This window comes from Fusarium proliferatum (assembly GCF_900067095.1).
Source record: "Fusarium proliferatum ET1 genome assembly, contig: FPRO_scaffold005, whole genome shotgun sequence".
Classification (NCBI taxonomy): domain Eukaryota; kingdom Fungi; phylum Ascomycota; class Sordariomycetes; order Hypocreales; family Nectriaceae; genus Fusarium; species Fusarium proliferatum.
Genome location: NW_022194794.1, coordinates 2,873,643 through 2,892,503, shown reverse-complemented (window position 1 = coordinate 2,892,503; position 18,861 = coordinate 2,873,643). Strand labels below are relative to the sequence as shown.

At 51.1% G+C, this 18,861-nt stretch overlaps 8 protein-coding genes across 8 annotated transcripts; 4 read left to right on the top strand and 4 right to left on the bottom strand.

Moving 5' to 3' along the window:
- Positions 1 to 193: 193 nt before the first annotated feature.
- Positions 194 to 2,022, bottom strand: FPRO_11206 (uncharacterized protein; the record flags this gene model as incomplete). Its single annotated transcript, XM_031232253.1, has 2 exons — positions 194 to 1,743; positions 1,788 to 2,022. The coding sequence occupies 2 exons, from the start codon at positions 2,020 to 2,022 to the stop codon at positions 194 to 196; spliced, it is 1,785 nt and encodes a 594-aa protein (XP_031082209.1).
- Positions 2,023 to 2,998: 976 nt separating this feature from the next.
- Positions 2,999 to 4,383, bottom strand: FPRO_11205 (putative VPS4-vacuolar sorting protein; the record flags this gene model as incomplete). The annotated part of the gene is made up of 3 exons (XM_031232252.1): positions 2,999 to 3,220; positions 3,266 to 3,716; positions 3,761 to 4,383. 3 exons carry the CDS (start codon positions 4,381 to 4,383, stop codon positions 2,999 to 3,001), a joined length of 1,296 nt encoding a protein of 431 aa, XP_031082208.1.
- A 442-nt stretch (positions 4,384 to 4,825) lies between these two features.
- On the top strand, positions 4,826 to 5,337 carry FPRO_11204 (uncharacterized protein; the record flags this gene model as incomplete). Its single annotated transcript, XM_031232251.1, has 4 exons — positions 4,826 to 4,886; positions 4,934 to 5,004; positions 5,052 to 5,176; positions 5,223 to 5,337. 4 exons carry the CDS (start codon positions 4,826 to 4,828, stop codon positions 5,335 to 5,337), a joined length of 372 nt encoding a protein of 123 aa, XP_031082207.1.
- Positions 5,338 to 5,494: 157 nt separating this feature from the next.
- On the bottom strand, positions 5,495 to 6,224 carry FPRO_11203 (uncharacterized protein; the record flags this gene model as incomplete). Its single annotated transcript, XM_031232250.1, has 2 exons — positions 5,495 to 6,111; positions 6,158 to 6,224. The coding sequence occupies 2 exons, from the start codon at positions 6,222 to 6,224 to the stop codon at positions 5,495 to 5,497; spliced, it is 684 nt and encodes a 227-aa protein (XP_031082206.1).
- A 1,085-nt stretch (positions 6,225 to 7,309) lies between these two features.
- FPRO_11202 (uncharacterized protein) lies at positions 7,310 to 9,005 on the top strand (the record flags this gene model as incomplete). The annotated part of the gene is made up of 3 exons (XM_031232248.1): positions 7,310 to 7,447; positions 7,500 to 8,776; positions 8,825 to 9,005. 3 exons carry the CDS (start codon positions 7,310 to 7,312, stop codon positions 9,003 to 9,005), a joined length of 1,596 nt encoding a protein of 531 aa, XP_031082205.1.
- A 1,604-nt stretch (positions 9,006 to 10,609) lies between these two features.
- FPRO_11201 (uncharacterized protein) lies at positions 10,610 to 14,133 on the top strand (the record flags this gene model as incomplete). The annotated part of the gene is made up of 5 exons (XM_031232247.1): positions 10,610 to 10,859; positions 10,923 to 11,161; positions 11,211 to 11,403; positions 11,455 to 13,526; positions 13,582 to 14,133. The coding sequence occupies 5 exons, from the start codon at positions 10,610 to 10,612 to the stop codon at positions 14,131 to 14,133; spliced, it is 3,306 nt and encodes a 1,101-aa protein (XP_031082204.1).
- Positions 14,134 to 14,545: 412 nt separating this feature from the next.
- On the bottom strand, positions 14,546 to 15,839 carry FPRO_11200 (uncharacterized protein; the record flags this gene model as incomplete). The annotated part of the gene is made up of 2 exons (XM_031232246.1): positions 14,546 to 15,334; positions 15,387 to 15,839. The coding sequence occupies 2 exons, from the start codon at positions 15,837 to 15,839 to the stop codon at positions 14,546 to 14,548; spliced, it is 1,242 nt and encodes a 413-aa protein (XP_031082203.1).
- An 806-nt stretch (positions 15,840 to 16,645) lies between these two features.
- On the top strand, positions 16,646 to 18,828 carry FPRO_11199 (uncharacterized protein; the record flags this gene model as incomplete). The annotated part of the gene is made up of 5 exons (XM_031232245.1): positions 16,646 to 17,773; positions 17,822 to 18,001; positions 18,070 to 18,559; positions 18,617 to 18,759; positions 18,823 to 18,828. 5 exons carry the CDS (start codon positions 16,646 to 16,648, stop codon positions 18,826 to 18,828), a joined length of 1,947 nt encoding a protein of 648 aa, XP_031082202.1.
- Positions 18,829 to 18,861: the final 33 nt, after the last annotated feature.

The following is an 18,861-nucleotide window of genomic DNA, read 5'->3' as shown; positions in this document are numbered from 1 at the left end:
ATGCATGTCGTTTTGCTCTACGGACAACGACCGGGGTTTATGGCATCTAAGTCAAGTACAGTACAGTACATACAGCTCAGAATGAGTTCTTAGTTCCTTGTATCAATTATCATGAGATACAATTCTATTTTGTCTATGATGCTATGATATGGTACATGTGAAATATCTCGTGTCGCTGTATTCGTACAATCAATTATGCAACGCCGTCCATGGCGGTGCCCTTGGACTCGTCGTCTGGAGGTGGGTCAAGATCATAATCATCCGTCAATCTCCCCACAAGCGTGGTATACTCTGGAGCAAACGGCCACTCCAGAAACGCTTTAATAATATCCGCCCATTGCTCCTCTGTGACGCAGCGCGCTACCAGCGCTCCATGTCCTGAAAGAGGAGATCCGCCCAGCTTGGGATCATGAAGCGATCGGATACCAGCTGCACAGTCGCCGAAGCCAGGCCACACGCCGTCCATTGAGCTCCTTACTGGCGCAAGCATGTGCTGGAACCAGTAGCGAAGCATGGTCTCTGAGATGGTGCCGTTTCGCGCTGTCGGGCCGTGCTGGCGCGTGTATTTGTTCATGGCCTTGGGCTGCAGGTCGAGGAGAGCGAAGGGCATGCGGGGATAGAATTCATCGGCGCGGGCGGCGAGGGGTTCGAACGGGCGACGGTCCCATAATAGAGTTGGTTGCTGTTGTCGGAAGAGGTGGTAGTTGTCGCGGACCATAGCCCATTCTTTGCGTGTGTTTTTCTTGACGACATCGAGACGGGCGTTGAACTCTGCTTCGGCGGCGTGGAACTGCTTGGGGGATTTCTTCCAGAGCTTGTTGAGGGCCTCTCGCTCCTGGAGGAGCTCGAGGAAGAGCTGCGAATCTACTGCGTCGTACTTTTCGCGGTAGCGCAGCATTTTTAACCGGTACGATGCCTCTGAGGCGTCGTCTTCTGCGAACGCTGTTTCTAAACCTTCGAGTTCCTCACGGAAAGGTCGGTTGTGTCGGGGCGGATGAATGCCTGCGAGCTTCTTCTTGGCGAGTTTTTGGTTGGCGCTGAGATTGTTGTACATGATGGTCTCGCGGCCCTTGGGCATCGTCAACCCAGCTTCCTTCATGCGCTTGAGGCAGCTGTAGCCCGACTCCATGTTGATCCACTCATCGCGGAGCTCATAACGATCTTCGACTTCGACGTCATGGCCGCAGATTTCATGGAGCCATTCGAGGGAGAGTTCTGCTTCGAAGGCGCTGCGTTTTCGGCGAATGGCACTCCGTGGGAGGAGGCGCCGTTTGCCGTCATCGGAGATCCATACTAGCATGCGCACGAGACCGTACTGCTGGAAGAGTGAGGCGGTGCGGATGCTGGACATAAGCTGGTAGAGAACCATTGTGCTGACGCATTCGAACGATTGGTACCTCTTCGGTGGGCAGTAGCACAGGTTGACGTTGACAAGGAGTGTGTCGTTGCGTTCGGGCTCGGCGGCGGGATCGCGGATGGTTTGGTGGGGGAGGGATTCGAGGATGGAGTTTAGGTCTTTCCAGAGGATACCAGCTTTGGGGACGGCTTCGACGTTGGGTTTGTCGAGGAAGTCGCCTAAAAATGGCCTGTAGACCTCAATATCGGGTTCCATGAGGATGTGTTTCCGGGGTTGGACGAGATCATGGAGAGTACGACTCCAGAGGCCGGGGCCGGGGTTGATATCGACAATGTCGCATCCTTTATGGCGATCCAATGAGGGGCCGATGTATTGAGCAATATCGTCTACACAATAAGCTTCAAACCAGCAAATTGGGAGTATATCATACCGCAGAGACTTTGGCTAACGAGGTTGGCGCGGTGCTTTTCACCTATAGGCGCCTTCGGGCGGCCGGCTTTATGAGTCCATTGCCATAGTCCTGTATCTCGTAGGCGTTCGGAGAGTTCGTTGGAAGGCTCGAGTTGTTCGTTTGTGATCTTGTTAGAGGCGTGGCGGATTAGGGCGGGTGAAAGGCGGATGCGCCGTGGGAGTGATGAGCGAGCATTTTTGAAGGCGATGAACATGGGAATGTGTCTGGCGTTTGGGTGGTCATTGGGATGGTGGGATAGCTGTTGATCGGGATGAAATTATGTTTTTGCCGTGGGATACCGCTTGATAAGATGGATAAGATAAAGATACCTGTGGGGAATGGCGTCAAAGCGGTTTACAGACAGACTCTCCAATTGAGTTGAGCTTCTTATGACCATATCTATTAAGATAGATTTCCTCGTACCTTATCCCCGTGGTACTTTAATTTCCTCTCTCTCATTTCGCTTATTGGGTTTAAATTGCTTCTTCTGACGCTGAATATACGACGATGACTTGTTGGAGACTTGCGCTCATCATGAAAGGTGTAAGTGATGATCAACCACGAGCTCGAGGTTGTCATCTAACTTCCGATAGAGTTTGTGATTGGCTGAGTTAAATATCGGGTACCTGGTTTTTTAAGAAACAACTCCATTATCTGCCAAGAATTGTTGTCTTTTGGCTACGGAGCTGTTGTTACTGGCTTTGTTATTGAGCTGGGTTTGTTGCATGATACCGAGACCATCATTTTGGAGTCTATCCAAGCAGAGATGCAACTCCGTCAGATTAGATGTTCTCTCAACTTATCTATTGACCCAGATAGAAAGTTGCCAGAAGCTCTTTATTCAGCAATTCTTTTCCCTCGGTCCTTCACATGGCTGAGATTGATGTTTCACTTCAATTGTCATTCAATTACCCTGCACTTCAGCATCACCAAACATCCAACGCTAAACCCAATCTGTACAGCTCTCCCACCCTCATCATTCACGACATCTGCAAGGGTTTGCTCTCCCTGGGCCTGTACTCACGATCGTGTATATCAACATTGATTTCATTTACCCACACCCCATGTTCCCAAGTCAAGCCAAGCTACGAGATAAATAAAAACTCCACAAGACGCCGCCATGCTAAGACATAATCCTGTAAACTCGCTACCTCCCTTGGGTTATATATACAATCTGTCTGTCTCTCCTATCATGCGCCCTCGCTTCCAAACTCATTGGTCCACTCAATCTGCCTTGCAATATCATCCTTGGAAACAGTCGGATGCGAATCGTCAAGCGCCATCTCGAAATCCTTCAGCGCAACATCTGGTGCAAGTAGTTCGTCGGATGAGACGTCGTCGTATGTCATCTCGATCTTTTCCGGGTCGCCTGGTGAGCAGGGTGTCAACATGCGCTTGCCGTCTTTCATAACCTGGAGTCGTTAGTCAATATCCAATGCTACTCGAGAGAAACTTACAGGTTTGAAGTGCGTGGCTTGCAGAATCTTGCGGACTGGTCGCATAAGGGCAGATTGAACAACGTTGGCGATATCACTACCAGACATTCCTTCCGACTTGGCTGCAAGAATATTGTAATCGCTCGCCTGGAGCGAGGTCTCAGTATCGCCGATGGCTAGCTTGAACATGCGCGCGCGGCCGTTCACGTCGGGAAGACCAATATGCACACGGCGCTGGAAACGTCGGCGAATAGCAGCGTCTAATTGCCAGGGAATATTGGTGGCGCCCAGGACCAGAATACCCTTGCTGTCGTTGCCTACACCGTCCATCTGAACAAGTATCTCGGTCTTTATACGACGTGAAGCCTCGGATTCGCCTTCACCTCTTGGGCCGCACAGGGCATCGATCTCGTCGATGAAGATAACTGAGGGCTTGTTTTCGCGCGCCATTGAGAAGAGGAGCTTGACGAGTCTGCACGGGTTAGATAGAGCACCAAATGGCTGTGGGGAACGTACCTTTCACTTTCACCCATCCATTTGCTGACCAAGTCGGAACTGCTGATACTGAAAAAGGTGCTGTTTGCTTCTGTCGCTACAGCCTTGGCGAGGTAACTTTTACCCGTTCCTGGAGGACCGTACAGCAGAATACCTTTCCATGCCTGTCGCTTGCCCTGGAACAGACTGGGGAACTTGATGGGGAGAACAACAGCCTCCTTCAACGTCTCCTTCGCACCCTCGAGACCAGCGATATCCTCCCACCGCACGTTGGGCCTCTCCTGGAGAATAGCACCGGACAGCGCGTTGCGCAACTTCTTGCTATCGTCGTCCTCACCAGCCTGCGGCTTCCCCTTGCCAGTTGAGCTGCCGTTAGCGCCCATGATGGCCTTTCCGCCGCCGTTTGCGTTCTCGTTCTCGGCGGCGAGGAATTGCTTGAGCTTTTCTGCGCGGTCGAGGTACGTCGCCATCTTCTCCTGCATGGTGACTTTGAGGGCCTTGTTCTTCTCCCACTTGAGCGCCTTGACCCAGAGCTCCATGGAGGACATGTATAGGTCGAAGGCTTTTTGGTACTCCTTGTTGTGGTCGGCTGTGATCGCCTTCTGCACCTCTGCGATGGCGCGATCGCGGAAGTTGGTCGACATGGTGACGTTGTTTGGGGTCGATGAACGTGGGGGGAGGGGGTAACGAGACTCGAGGCTCCCAGAGGAGTAAGGGGATGTCGAAGAGAGGATCGAGGAGGGAACAAACAGAACCTCGAGACGTTAAAGTCGTTATAAGATGGTGGATGGTGATGAGGCAACAGTGCAGCAGCAAGCAAGCAAGGCAGTAGGTACAGACGGACAGGTACAGGCTGTGGATTGAATTGGCGGGGAAACATCAAGATCCACGGTTGGATTGGATTGATTGAGCGCAATGCTTATAGCGGGGCAGAGAGGGGCTGCACAACCTTTACCTCGACCTTCTCGACCTCTGCCTTGGCGATTTAGGCGACAGCTACAGTACACTCCAAAAAAGACGAATCAGAAATAGGCAGGAGGTTTTTTCCCATCTGCTTAGTGATAATTTACCGCTTTTTACATCATCATGTCTGATCCCCAAGCACGGTTACAGGCGCTGTCTGAGGACTTCCAGAAGCTTCAAGGCGGTATGTTTGGGTACGTCTGGAGGGGGAATTATGCTGATTAGGAGTAGAACTTCAGAACGCTGTCGCATCGCGACAGAAGTTGGAGGGCCAGAAGCAGGAGAATGTTGGTGTGCAGCAAGTAAGTATTGTCCAGAGACGTCGCATGCATGGGCTAATGAGCATCAGGAATTTGAACGACTACAAGAGGGAGAGACAATCTACAAGCTCGCTGGGCCAGTGTTGCTCAAGCAAGACAAGTTCGAGGCTGAGAACACAGTCAAGGGTCGTCTAGACTTTATCAGCAGTGAGATGTAAGTGTTCTTCCCCTCACTACATGCCGCATGCTAATATCCTTAGTACACGACTAGAAGACACAATCAAGGAGACACAAGAGAAGCTTGAGAAGAAAAAGACAGAGATCATTCAGATTCAGACTGCAGCTCAAAGCCAGGGCAAGGAAGCACCTCAGTAATGACGAGAGAGATGAAGAAAAAATAGATCATGAGTTGAGTTATATTCTACAGTACGCGGATTATGATAATGCAAATACCTGGCACTTTATGAGCGCCGCGCTAATCGGAGAGTCCCTTAAAAACGCCAGTCGTCAAGCTTGAAGTTCGTGATATGGTTTAGTTGATAGCCATGATGCTGAAGCCCCAGGGAACGCCCATGTTCTTGTGATCTTGAGCTGCGCTGGGGGAGAACATAAAGTCTTGCTTGTCATCTGCAGCAACGGGCTGAGGTGTCACAGCGTCTTCGTCTGCATCAATAGCAGAGAGGATAGCTTCAGCAACGTCGCTCTTCCGAGTACAGTTCTCAAAAACAGCATCACCCTCGATGAGACTCTGCATCAATGCGCGCTGATCACTCTCCGTGAAGAGTTGCACTTCACGGTTAAGAACGCCATAAGTAACCTTCTCGCCAGTCTGAGCCAAACGCTGGAAAATTAAAGTGAAGGCAGCGATAGCCTGTGCGAGAATACGGGCTTTTTGCTTGGAGCTTAGGTGAGCAAAGATCTCGGAGTCTTCTTCAAGGGCGGACTGGGTGTTGGTGTCGAAGATGGATTGGAGGATGCGGTGCAGGATGTTGCGGCATGTTAGGTCCAGATCGGCGCTGACGTCGAGCTCGAAGACTGAGGAGATGTTGCGGAGAATACTGGAGAGGGCGTCGAGAGGGCAGAGGTCGTTGGGGAGGGTGACGTGCCCTTGGCCAATTGTGAAGATGTCAATTGCAGCGTTGACAGCAGCTGGGGATATTAGTTGAGGTTTTGAGAGGTAGTGAGGGTGGTTTACTTTTGCGGGTGGTGTCAATGTCGATCTCGAGGCTTGAGACAATAGAGTTGTTCTTGATGGCTTCCATTTTGAGATGTAAGTGACTGAGTGATATGAGTGGTATAAGAGGTATAATGAGCTTGAATTGAGATATGATGCTAGACTTTATAATCTTCCAAGACCTGGGGGATACGCCGGCTTTTAAACTCATCAGCCCCTTACAAAAATTCTTTCCAGGAGATGCCCAACTCGTTGAGGATACGGCATATTACCCTGGCAGCCTCAATAACAAAGGCCCTCATGGCCACACCGTGGTCAATGCTCCCCTTACCTGAGGTGTCATAGGCGTGGATAGATGGGCCGATAACCGTCTTCACCGTGGGGTGTATTTGGCCGACACGACATGGTGGCGGCATGATCATGATGAAGCCGAGATATGATGGGAAGTTTGGGGGTAGACCAAGAGATAGACTTCTCTTGGCAGATACATTACGTTCTATACTTCATGATGAGATCTTGCCTGATCAAGCACTCTCTAAGCATGAGCATCTTTCTTCCGTCGTCTGTCTTGTTGCCTCTTCTGGAAGTATCTCGTCAAGGATCATGACCCGGTTTCCCCGAACCTAAACCTTGATTGCTGGGGATTTTTCTGGCGAATTCACCCGATGTCGAGAGAGAACAAGCCGGAAGATATCGGGATACAAGGACAAGTGCTCGAGTTACTGAGGAAACTTCCAAGGAATATCCGACTCGGTGAGACGGCGTGGGGATTGCATTGCAGATGGGAGATGGAATTGTACGATTCACAGGAACTAAACACGCCATGTACTCCATGATTCGAGAAGTGGCTGCGGCGCCACAGATATGAGGCTGACGTTTCAACATTTTGGCTTACTTGCATATTCCTCTGTTTTGGAATCAGCATCGGGTAAATGAATTCCCCGCCATTGGGCATGGAGGGGCAATCAATCAAGGTACCGAACAACGGGCGCGTCGTCACAGGACCCGTCTTTCTCAATGATTCCATCACCAGGCAGGCAGCTCTAAAACGTTGGACTGTTTTGAGTAACAAGCCACGCGGCGCCCGACCATGAACTGGATATAATCCTCGACGACTCTAACACAGTCATTTCCAGCTCTGAGAAAGGCCATACTCGTCTTTCGTATTCCGCCATGGACTCGAGGATTGCCATGAGGCCGACCAGGCCGCAGACCGTCAAGGAGCTGGTGGCTCAGGCGGAGAACTTCAAGTTTAACACAAACATTCCGGTTAAGCACTGGACACGTGCGGCTGAGACGCTGTACCAGGAGGTTTGTTGCATATGCTACCTGCATCTTTGTTTGTGCGCAGCTAACGGTGTAGGCGTCGTTTGCAGTCTCGGATGGCGATTTCGGAAGAGCTTACATGATGCTGTATCGACACTCCATACTGGTCCTTCAGTACATCCCGACACATCCACAGTTCAAAGACCCCGAGAACAAAAAGGTGTACAAAACGCTATCGCGACGCATACCACGTGTCATCCAAGACCTAGAACAGTTGAAGCCCGAGATCGAAAATGCGGTCAAAGAATGGGAGCGAATGGCGCTATCGTCAAAAGCGAATGCCGGGTCCGAACCGTCGTCACGATATGAACAGTTTGCAGCGCGCGATCCGAGTCTGACGGGGAATGCGAAGATCCTGGATGCGTTTGACAACCAGGACCTGGCTGTTGATCTAGCGCAGAAGGAATTGATGAGGAGGGACACTGCGAGGAGGGCTACGAGACAGGCGGGGATTACAGAAGAGGATATCATGTCGAGAAGAAGAGGTGGGAGGTGGGATCAGTGGGATGGGGCGAGGATGGGTGATGATGAGGATCTGAGGCGGCAGATGGAGGCGACGAGGCATGCGCTTGATTCGGCGCAGGAGAGACGGACTGAAGATGACTACCGACCGACGTCGCATACGTACAGTTACCCATCGATCTCGAGACCAAGAGCCGTTGACTACGAGGGCCAGACTCCAATACCTTCAATACAACCAAGTCGACCACCGAAAGAGCCCGTCGCTCCTCCGCCAAAAGAACCTCTACACACACCATCATTACAAAGTCTCCCACCAGCTCTTCCTCAAAAAGTTCCTTTACCAGGCTACGCACCTCTTATCCCCTCACCATCCCCCCAACCCGCCCGTCCCGAAGTCCCCCGCAAAGAAGCCCTCGACACCCCGCCAGCACTACCCCAAAAAGAGCGTCTCACCTTTAAACCAGGCGCATACCTCGAGAACGGCGATCCCATACGCTCGCTGTTCCTCCCGAAGAACTTGCGCCAGAAATTCCTCGACATTGCAGCGGACAACACCCGTCGCGGGCTAGAAATGTGCGGCATGCTGTGCGGAACACCGATCAACAATGCGCTGTTCGTGCGGTGTCTCTTGATCCCAGATCAGAAGTGCACGTCGGATACGTGCGAGACGGAGAACGAGGAGGTCATGTTTGACTACTGCATGAAGGAGGATTTGTTGCTACTGGGGTGGATTCACACGCATCCGACGCAGACGTGTTTTATGAGCTCGAGGGATTTGCACACGCATGCTGGGTATCAGGTTATGATGCCTGAGAGCGTTGCGATTGTATGCGCACCCAAGTTTCAGCCATCGTGAGTCACGCGATCGAATTGAGATGAAGAAGACACTGACGTTTTTAGGTATGGCATCTTTCGATTGACGCACCCGCCGGGGCTGGACCATATTCTCAATTGTAACCATCAGGATACCTTTCATCAGCACTCGATTGACAATATTTACCGGGGTGCGGGACAGCCGAAGGGTCATGTTTATGAGAGCGATAAGCTTGACTTTTATGTACACGACCTAAGGACGAAATAGAACATGCGTAGCTAAATAGAGCGTGCATAGCATAAGGTACATAGCAATGGAGTTATGTGAAGAGGTACAAAGAGTGTCACAAACCGTTATTGCACAATCTTCAGTGACTGATTTTGGCGAGAGCTGCATTTGAGGCCCGGGGTATTTTCCGCACCTCCACCACAGCGAAAGGATCAATAAAGTGTCTCCCTACCGCACAGTGCAAACGTCACAGTGTTATAACTTGTGCGATGCAGATCTGCACCCTGCCCAAAGTGGACATTGGGTCGATCTTTATCCCGCTGTGGAGAATGAGATCTAGGGATTAAGATTGGATCTTGGGAGGAGTGGGGACGTTTCTCTTGGGCTGGGGGACGATCCGATAATGAGGAGGTCGAAAAGGGTGTAGGATTGACGTTAGGGGTAGGGATCGGCAAGCTGAAAATAGGAGCTTGGGGGAGGAGACCGGGTGAGTGGTTGAGGGATCGACAAGGACTGGGAGAGAGAGGGGAGAGGGCATTGTCTTGCAAATGAGCTGATGCAATTGCGTTGTCTCAAAGGGCTTCGTCAATATTTTAATCTGTCTCAGGGCTGATACAATCTACGGGAGGCGAGCCGGGACTTCGATCCTAAGGGATACAAAGACTAGTACAATTTAGGGATGCCCTTTGCTAGGTTTATTTTGACATCCTGTAGCCAGTCTCTAATGGCAGAGTCGAGCAAGGGAACAGTATCAAGACAATATGTATCAATAATCTCAGCCCTCCAAACAGAATAAACCACGTCATTTTGTCTCTCCCACCACCTGCACAGACCGCACTCTTTTCCCAAAGAGGACTTTCAGCTCTGCATAAGCGACCACTCACACCGTGCTGATTATCAAGTGTCTCAGTTGAAGGGACCACGCTAAAAAAGCTTAGGGCCAGATTTTTGGTAAATGCCGTGGTCGATCAGCCCTGTTAGTTCTACCGTATTGGGACGGGCTCAGCTTAGCCCGGGTCGGTCCGCTATCGAATGGGCTTTGTACCTAATTCACTGGCTCGGCCTTTTGGTAGCTGTAAGCTTGAGAGCGAGCTTGGGAAGAAGGTAGTGGTGTGAATCGAAGGGGGCTGAAGCCACGACATGCGAGCATCAGCCCTCTTCTTGTTAGGAGAGATTGCAGTATTGATTCGGTTAACGTGGGTGCATGTGCACTGACATTGTGTCTCGGAAGCAAGACAAAGATCTCAGACATGGCGAGAGATCTACTGTACCCTCACTTACAAATCGTCTCGCTGCCACTGGCGCTGTAGATCCATGGATCTCCAAGGGTAACTGACCTTCTTTTGGAGCTAAGGGGGTGTCCGGCTCCGCGTAAGTCTCGTTCCACGACATCTGGTTTGTCAATCTGTGTGTCTATTGGTTTTTGGGGTGAGCGGAGGTTTGGAATGCCGTGTTGTGGGAGCTTTGTACTGTGCAGCTTGCATGTGCTCGAGACAAGAGACAAGATAAAGAGGCGTACGTCCACCCTCCCAGCTCCTCTCTTTCCCCGCTCCCAAGTTCCTTACTGCTCCTCATTATCTGGTGTTTTGTTTTGAAGCTTCTCGTCTAGTGCTTCTTGTTTTGAAGCTTGAGCTATAGCAATCATGGCGGAACAAAAGAACGGGGTAGCTACAAACGGCTACGAGAAGAACGCCTCTCCTGCTTCGTCGTCGACAAAATCTGAAGCTAAGCCTCTGCCTAACGGCGACAAGAAAGATGGTATCGTCAAGAGCTTCAAGCAACTCCGCGTCGCGAGTAAACGACCGCTCCCGAAGGAGATGGGCGATGGGTCGTACCGCGTTGTGGAGCACAGACCTGGTTTGAAGGAGGACATTCGTCGTCTTCGCGGAAGAGGTATGTTCACAAGCTCTCCTTATTCGTGGTAGAGTGTTTGGCGAGTGAAGCTGACCAAAGCAGACCTCAAGACACTGCTCGAGATCGTCAAGGCCAAAGTCAAGGGTGAAACTCAGCAGGATGACAAGACCATGATCATGGAGCGCACGATTCAGCTCGTCGCTAATCTGAGCGATCACTCCAAGGTTCAGGAGTCTTTGACGAATAGTTTTATCTCGCAGCTTTGGAACTCGATTGACCATCCTCCTATGCTGTACATGGGAGACAAGTTTCGGTTCCGACAGCCTGATGGGTCCAACAATGTAAGTCCACGCTCTCCACGGGGCTCGGGGTAATTGACTGACGGTGTAGAACCCGTATCTTCCTCAATTGGGCGCTGCGAGAACTCCCTACTCTAGAACTGTCCGTCCAAAGGGCATGAGTCTCGGTGCGCAGCCTGATCCCGAGGCTATCTTTGAGAGTGTCTTTGCGAGAGATGCTTTCAGAAAGAATCCGAATAATGTGTCGAGTATTCTTTGGTACTGGGCCACTATCATCATTCACGGTAAGTTCTGTCTATTCACCTCGCGTCTCATCAATTGACTAACACGAGCAGACCTCTTCTGGACAAACCTCCAAGACCCTAACCAGAACGACTCCTCCTCCTACCTCGACCTCGCCCCTCTCTACGGCTCAACCGAAAAAGACCGCGACTCAATCAGAACCTTCAAAGACGGCCAATTGAAGCCTGATTGCTTCGCTGATAAGCGTCTCATCGGTAATCCACCCGGTGTTCCTATCCTTCTCATCATGTTCAACCGCTTCCATAACCATGTCGCCACGAACCTCGCAGACATCAACGAGGGCGGCCGCTTCTCCAAACCAGCTGAGAATCTCTCGCCCGAAGCTGCAGAAGCTGCTTGGAAGAAGCGCGACACGGAGCTCTTTGAGACAGCGAGACTTGTCACGAGCGGGCTGTACATCAACATCACGCTCATTGACTACGTGAGAAACATCATCAACCTGAACAGGGTTGACACAACGTGGACTCTTGATCCGAGACAGGAAATGGGCGTCAGCGTCGGAACCAAGGATCTGTCCGAGAGCGGCACTGGAAACGTCGTCTCTGCTGAGTTCAACCTTTGCTATCGCTGGCACTCGTGTCTCTCGGAGATGGACGACAAGTGGGTTCAGGATTTCTACACTCAGCTTCTTGGTGAGAACTACGGGCCTATGAATCTTCAGACCATGATGAAGGCGCTCAAAGCGTTCGAGGCCAGTGTCGCTGATGAGCCGAGTGAGAGAACCTTTGGTGGCTTCAAGAGAGGTCCTGATGGCAAGTTCAACGATGATGAGCTCGTTGAGGCACTGGCTACGGCTATTGAACAGCCTGGCGGTGCGTTTGGCGGACGCAATGTCCCTCGCATCATGAAGCCCATTGAGATGTTGGGTATTATGCGTGGTAGGAAGTGGAACCTGGCTGGGTTGAATGAGTTTAGGAAGCATTTCGGCTTAAAGGCGTATGAGACATTTGAGGACATCAACTCTGACCCCTCTGTCGCTGATGCACTGCGCAACCTGTATCAACACCCTGATTACGTCGAGTTGTATCCCGGCATCGTCGCCGAGGAGGCAAAGACTCCCATGGTTCCAGGTGTCGGCATCGCCCCGACGTACACCATCTCTCGCGTCGTCCTCTCCGATGCCGTCGCGCTGGTCAGAGGTGATAGGTACTACACCACCGACTACAACCCCCGGCACCTGACGAACTGGGGCTACAAGGAAGTCGACTACGATCTCAATGTCAACCACGGCTGTGTCTTCTACAAGCTCTTCCTGCGCGCATTCCCCCAGCACTTCAAGGGCAACTCCGTCTACGCCCACTACCCAATGGTCATCCCCTCCGAGAACAAAAAGATCCTCACAAACATCAAGCGCGCAGACCGCTTCGACTTCTCGCGTCCCGAACCCACAGCCACGCGCATCAACATCGTCGGGTATAACGCGGCAAAGTATATCCTCGAGGATCAGCAGAAGTACCGTGTTTGCTGGGAAGAAGGCCTCAAGCACCTCATGGGCGAAGCAGGCGGTCGCTTCATGCTGTCGGGTGACACGGCGCTGCACGCCCAGCAGCGCAAGTGCATGGGTAAGCTCCTGTACAACGACACGTGGCGCAATGCGGTGAAGTCGTTTTATGCGACGACCGCTGAGAAGCTACTCGCTGAGAAGTCGTATAAACTTGCGGGGAAGACGCAGGTTGATGTTGTACGGGACGTGGGTAACGTTGCGCACACGCATTTCGTCGCGAGGATGTTTAACCTGCCCCTCAAGACGAGCGAGAACCCCAAGGGCGTGTTCTCGGAGCAGGAGCTGTACATGATTCTTGCTGTGATCTTTGTGTGTATCTTCTTTGACATTGATCCGGCCAAGAGTTTCCCTCTTAGACAGGGTGCGAGAGAGGTTGCGCAGAAACTCGGCGGTATTATTGAGATGAATGTCAAGTTGGCGAACAGCATTGGTGTCAAGGGACTGTTTACTAGCAAGCCTGATAAGAATGATGATCCGCTGGCGAGGTATGGTGAGAACATGGCCAAGGGATTGAAGAAGGCAGGTTTGAGCACAGAGGATATTGTCTGGAGTCAGATCCTGCCTACAGCTGGTGCTATGGTGCCCAACCAGGCTCAAGTGGTAAGTCAAAACTCCCCTCCTCTTCAATTGAGTAAGTGAGTGCTTATGAGTATAGTTTGCGCAAACACTGGATTGGTATCTCTCACCAGCAGGTGACAAATACCGCCCCGAACTAGCCCGCATCGCCGCCCTCGAAACAGGCGACGAGACAGACGCTCTGCTGCTCGGTTACGCAATGGAAGGCATCCGCATGGCCGGCACATTCGGTCTCTACCGCGAAGCCACAGGCCCCGACACGATCCACGAAGACGACGGCCGCAGCATCCCCGTCAACGCCGGCGACCGCGTCTTCGTCTCCTTCGTCCAAGCCGCCCAAGATCCCAAGATCTTCCCCAACCCCGGCGTCGTGGACCCGAAGCGACCGCTGGACAAGTACATCCACTACGGCGTCGGCCCGCACGCCTGTCTGGGTAGGGATATCAGTCAGGTTGCGCTCACGGAGCTGTTCAGGGCCGTGTTTAGGAAGAAGGGTGTTAGGAGAGTGCCTGGTGCGCAGGGCGAGTTGAAGAAGGTTCCGAGACCGGGTGGTTTCTTTGTTTATATGACGGAGGATTGGGGAAGTATTTGGCCGTTCCCTACTAGTATGAAGATTACCTGGGATGAGTAGGCAACTGGGAGGAGGAGTGAAGTAATGGTGGGTGCAGGTAATGAGTAGATTGTAATTAATTCTCTTTGTTCAGGCTCTAAAGTGGCTGTTGCATTCTATTCTTCTGTTCTCGTATTACTCTGTTCCTCAGTGTAAGTGTGACAGCCACTACTTACAGGGAGGCTAAGGGGCACTGAGGGGTTCAATCAGTGAATAATACCGCATGTCTTACGAAATTCGGTAGCGCCTATGGGCACAGACAGGCCTAATCTCAACCTTTTAATTCACTAGTCCATAAATAAAGATCTGATGTCTTTTTAAATAGTGTTATTACTTGAAAAAGGGAAATAGCTAAAGATAGCATGTATCTACCGAAGTTCGGGAAAATATGCGGTACATTACAATACGACCAACTTCAGTCTCACAAGCTACCTTAGTCACACCACATCTGCACCTTGACCCCACGGATATTCTTCAATACTCCCAACTCCATCGCGACCTGTCGAAAAGCCACAACAATCACGTCAAAATCCTCCAAACAATCCTTCTTCCAACTCTTCTCGGGCAACTTCTCTATATGGGGAACCTGTGACTGGTGCACAAGACTGTCAGCAAACATGACATCCACCTGGCTGAGCCGCTGGAACTCCTCGGCCAGCGCAAGGCCAGGTGAATTGACAAGATGCGACTGGCCGGCCTTGAAACCAATGCCAACGATGAGCACGCGCTTTAGCACAAGTATTCCAGAGTCGCTCTGGTGCTCATCGGCATAGAGCTCGTTCAGAATGCGAAGAGCTATTCGCCTGGGTCGCTGATGCATTCTCTCGGCTGCCTGACGTAACAGCGGAAAGTCATTGTTGAGGAGGAGATAGTATGGGTTGACAGGGATGCAATGGCCGCCGACTCCCAGACTTGGAGAAAACGGCATATACCCGAACGGCTTGGTAGATGCGGCCCTGCATACTTCAAAGGGATTGATGTTGTGGCTGATGCATGCGTCTGCCATCTCGTTGGCAAATGCTATCCCCATCATTCGCTGACAGTTCTCGTAGAGCTTTGTCATTTCTGCTACTTCTGGGATTGAAACGGGTATGACTTGGTCAAACACGCGTTGGTACAGCTTCGTGATGGAGCTCAATGACCCGGGGGATATATCATCAAGCCCGGAGACTACCTTGGGGATAGAATGCATGGGCGGCTCGGTACGACCAGGATCAATCCGCTAGATGGTCGATTAGTTCCACTCAAGTATCGAGTTAGGCGGGTTTACTAACCTCTGGAGACATGCCAACAAAGTAGTCATTCGACAAGGCGAGAGGTCCAAGTAGTTTCCGAGTCATCCCCACGGCCACGGAGCTTTCAACCACAATGGTCGACTGCGGCTTTGCCCAGCGCCAGATGACATCAAGCGCGCTCTTGATGTAGGAGAGATCAACGGACTTGTCCGGCAGGAGAAGAGTAGGGACGGAGATCAAGAAGTGGGTTGCCTGACCGAGATCTGACTCCTGGGTCGTGAAGCGGGTGTTGGGCCGAGTACAGAACTCGCGAGCCACTTCTGCAACTCGTTTCTGGCTAACGTCAAACCCGAGAACCGGATAAGCAGTGGAAAATGTAGACACTAGTCCTGTGCCTACAAATCCGATGCCAATGACGGCAACGAGTATGTCTTGTTTGGCGGCCAGAACCTGGTTGTCCTCAAGGACAGGCTGCTCAATTTTGTGTGGCATGTTGGTGGAAGATTGATTGATGGAGATACGACGAGACGAAAAATGAACTTGACTGAATGGAGTCGATGTCTCTGCTTGAATTGATGGGAGTTGTCTTCAACAACGAGGCTATATATACTATCCAATTCGTCTGCATTGTCACGTATGAGGGAGGTTTTGGCCAATTACTCTATCTCCGCGCAATGTTTCCAAAAAGGTAATCTACGAGATAGAGTTCCTCCCGTGACGTGGTCTAGACTGTTGTTATGCTTATTCCGGTGATGTTCTGGAAATAAACGGTGTTACAAAAAGGCTAGGCTTGGAAATTAAACTCGATCAGCCACACGGGAATCATATCATGGACTGGAATGCATGGCGAAAATAGCAATGGCATCATGTCTGAACAAAAAAGATGACGAGTTAAATCAACTTCTAGACTCCCACATGGCGTACCATCCACCTCGACGCATCATGGGAACAAGGCATCTTTGTTTGGATTCGGGTTCCTGCGTCTTATGCCCCATCAGCCCAACAGGGGACGGATCTTGCCGAAGACAGGAACAGGTGAAATTGAGCGTGGCACATATTGTAGAGTCCAGAACACACGCAGTGATGGTGCGAGTCCAATGTTGGCTGAGAGAGAAAAGCGTGCTCACAGCCCAAGTTCACTAATCATTCCAAGGGCACAACCAAGATCGTCACGCCTGCTTCTTGCGGACGACGCCCTGCAATAACGAGTGGCATGATCTCAAGCCCACCTCGTGTTCTGGTCTTCCCTTCTGTTATCTGTTGGCATCCGGTGGCTTTTCAAACTGGTGTCAGCAAAGATGCTCCCAGAGCTTGGTGAAGTTGCAGGAGAGGATACCGACACTCTCTGCACAAACGGAAACCAACAACCTGTTCCTGACAGGGGAGGACATTGTCTCCGTAGTGGTATGGAAAAGAATCTTGATGCTAGGGATAAGACTTCGGGTGTCTTAAACACTACATCCGTCCAGGGAGTGGGCGTCGATGGCCTGATGGGGAATGTCTCGCAGTCAGACGAGGCTGGGATGCTCGGTAGCCGTGGACTCACTGTTGAAACTTCAGGATACCCTGAGGTTGATGATCCCGTTGATCCAGCACGAGTACTCAATCGACAAGACCTTATCAAGCAGCGCATCATCTTCCTCGGCGCTATCCTCCTGCTCAACATCATCCTGGCCATCACCGCGATACTAGGAAAGGAGAGCAAGGTCGCTCTAGCGATGATATACTTTATCAAGAGTAAAGACTTTCTTTCCTCCATCATATCCCCCGTGGGCCTTGTATTTACCAAGGTGCACCAGACACTCTGGCCCCCCGACCCCATCACTCAGCGCTGGATATTATCCCTGATACCGGCATACTCAGAAAGCGAAGAACAGATCGTCAAAACTATATTCTCGCTCCGCGACAACGGCACGGAACCTCATCGCCAGGTCATGGTGGTGATACTTGACGGACAGCCCCGAGACATCCGAGGGAATATGACACGGGTCATCACCCAGCTGGAGAGAGCATACATATCCTTCAAGTGGAAAAAGGGCACACTGCGGATCATTGCTGGCTATATGGAAGATGTCCCGGTCATAGTCCTCGAAAAGCTCAAGAATGGCGGCAAGAAGGACTCCCTTATCCTGTGTCATGATCTGTTCAACTGCATCCGCCCCAACGCTCCAATATATACAAAGCTCTTGAGAGAAGAGATATGGACTCACATCTTACCATCTCTCCTACCGGAAACTGATAAGTTTGATGGTTTTGATATGGTATTTTGCACCGACGCAGACTCTACGATTCATAAGGGTGCATTGGCCAAGCTTGCAAATGCTCTGTGCCGCAATAAGAATGCCATTGCAGCCTGCGGCCTTGTTCTTGTGGAGTTGGAGCCAGGATATGAATGGTCCGTTTGGAACCTATACCAGCAGTTCCAGGTATGCGAAGAGGATTTCTACAGAGAATTACTCGCGTCAAACTAACAGCTTCAGTACACCTTTGGCCAGTACGTTCGCAGAAGAGCAGAACACTACATCGGAAAGGTCACATGCCTGCCGGGCTGCATCACCATGATATCTGTGAGGGAGGAGATGGGAGGGGCTATCCAAAAGTATGCAGAGCCCATCACGGGGGCTTTGGTGCTCTCACATCAAGTGCAGTACCTTGTGAGTCCAGTATTGATTGCTTACAACCTTCGATGTACCATATGACCTGAGCTGACTGGTTCATATAGGGAACAGACAGAAGATTGACCTACTCCATGCTTTCTCAAGGGAAGCACTTGCATACGCTCTTTGTCCCTGATGCTGTGAGCGAAACAGTCGCTCCCCAGTCTATGCAGCATTATCTCAGCCAGCGGCGCAGGTGGGGATCAAACGCCTACTTTAACAATTATTTCTACCTCGGAGGGGAAAAGATGATCCTGGTTACAAGAATAGCAGCGACTATTGAGGTGGTTCGGTTGAGCCTTGTCTACTACCGAGTTCTCAACACGATCATGTTCCTCAAACGGGTCAGCCACGGAGTGCCGGTCATGAAACTCATCCCGATGCTTGTCATCGGCCAGTTGCCCTCTTGCTGGTTTTTCTGCTCCGTTCTGATTGAGCGGGAGCTCAGACGTCGGGCACACAAGCTAGTCCTAGGGTTCTGCATTAATAAGTGCATTTCTCCAATAATGTCAATCATCATCTTTACAAAAGTAGCCATCAATCTTGGCAGTCAAGGTAAATCTCTGAGAAACCTGGGAAATAGAAATAGGCTCGCAAGCTAATCAGCTTTAGCATGGGGCATGTCAGGCGTAACTGCTTCTTCAGCGCCAGCAGCAGCTACTGCCGACGCCGGTGGACTTACGGATAACAATATATTGAGCACCTCTGCTATAGAAGCAATAGAGGCCCAAGTGGATGCTGCAATTACTGCCAGCGTAAGTAGTATTGCAAGCTTCAGTGGTGTCAGTGTTGAATGTTAAGTACTTGATAAAATATAGAAATAGAAATAGAGTCAATTGATCAAGAGAAAGTTGACG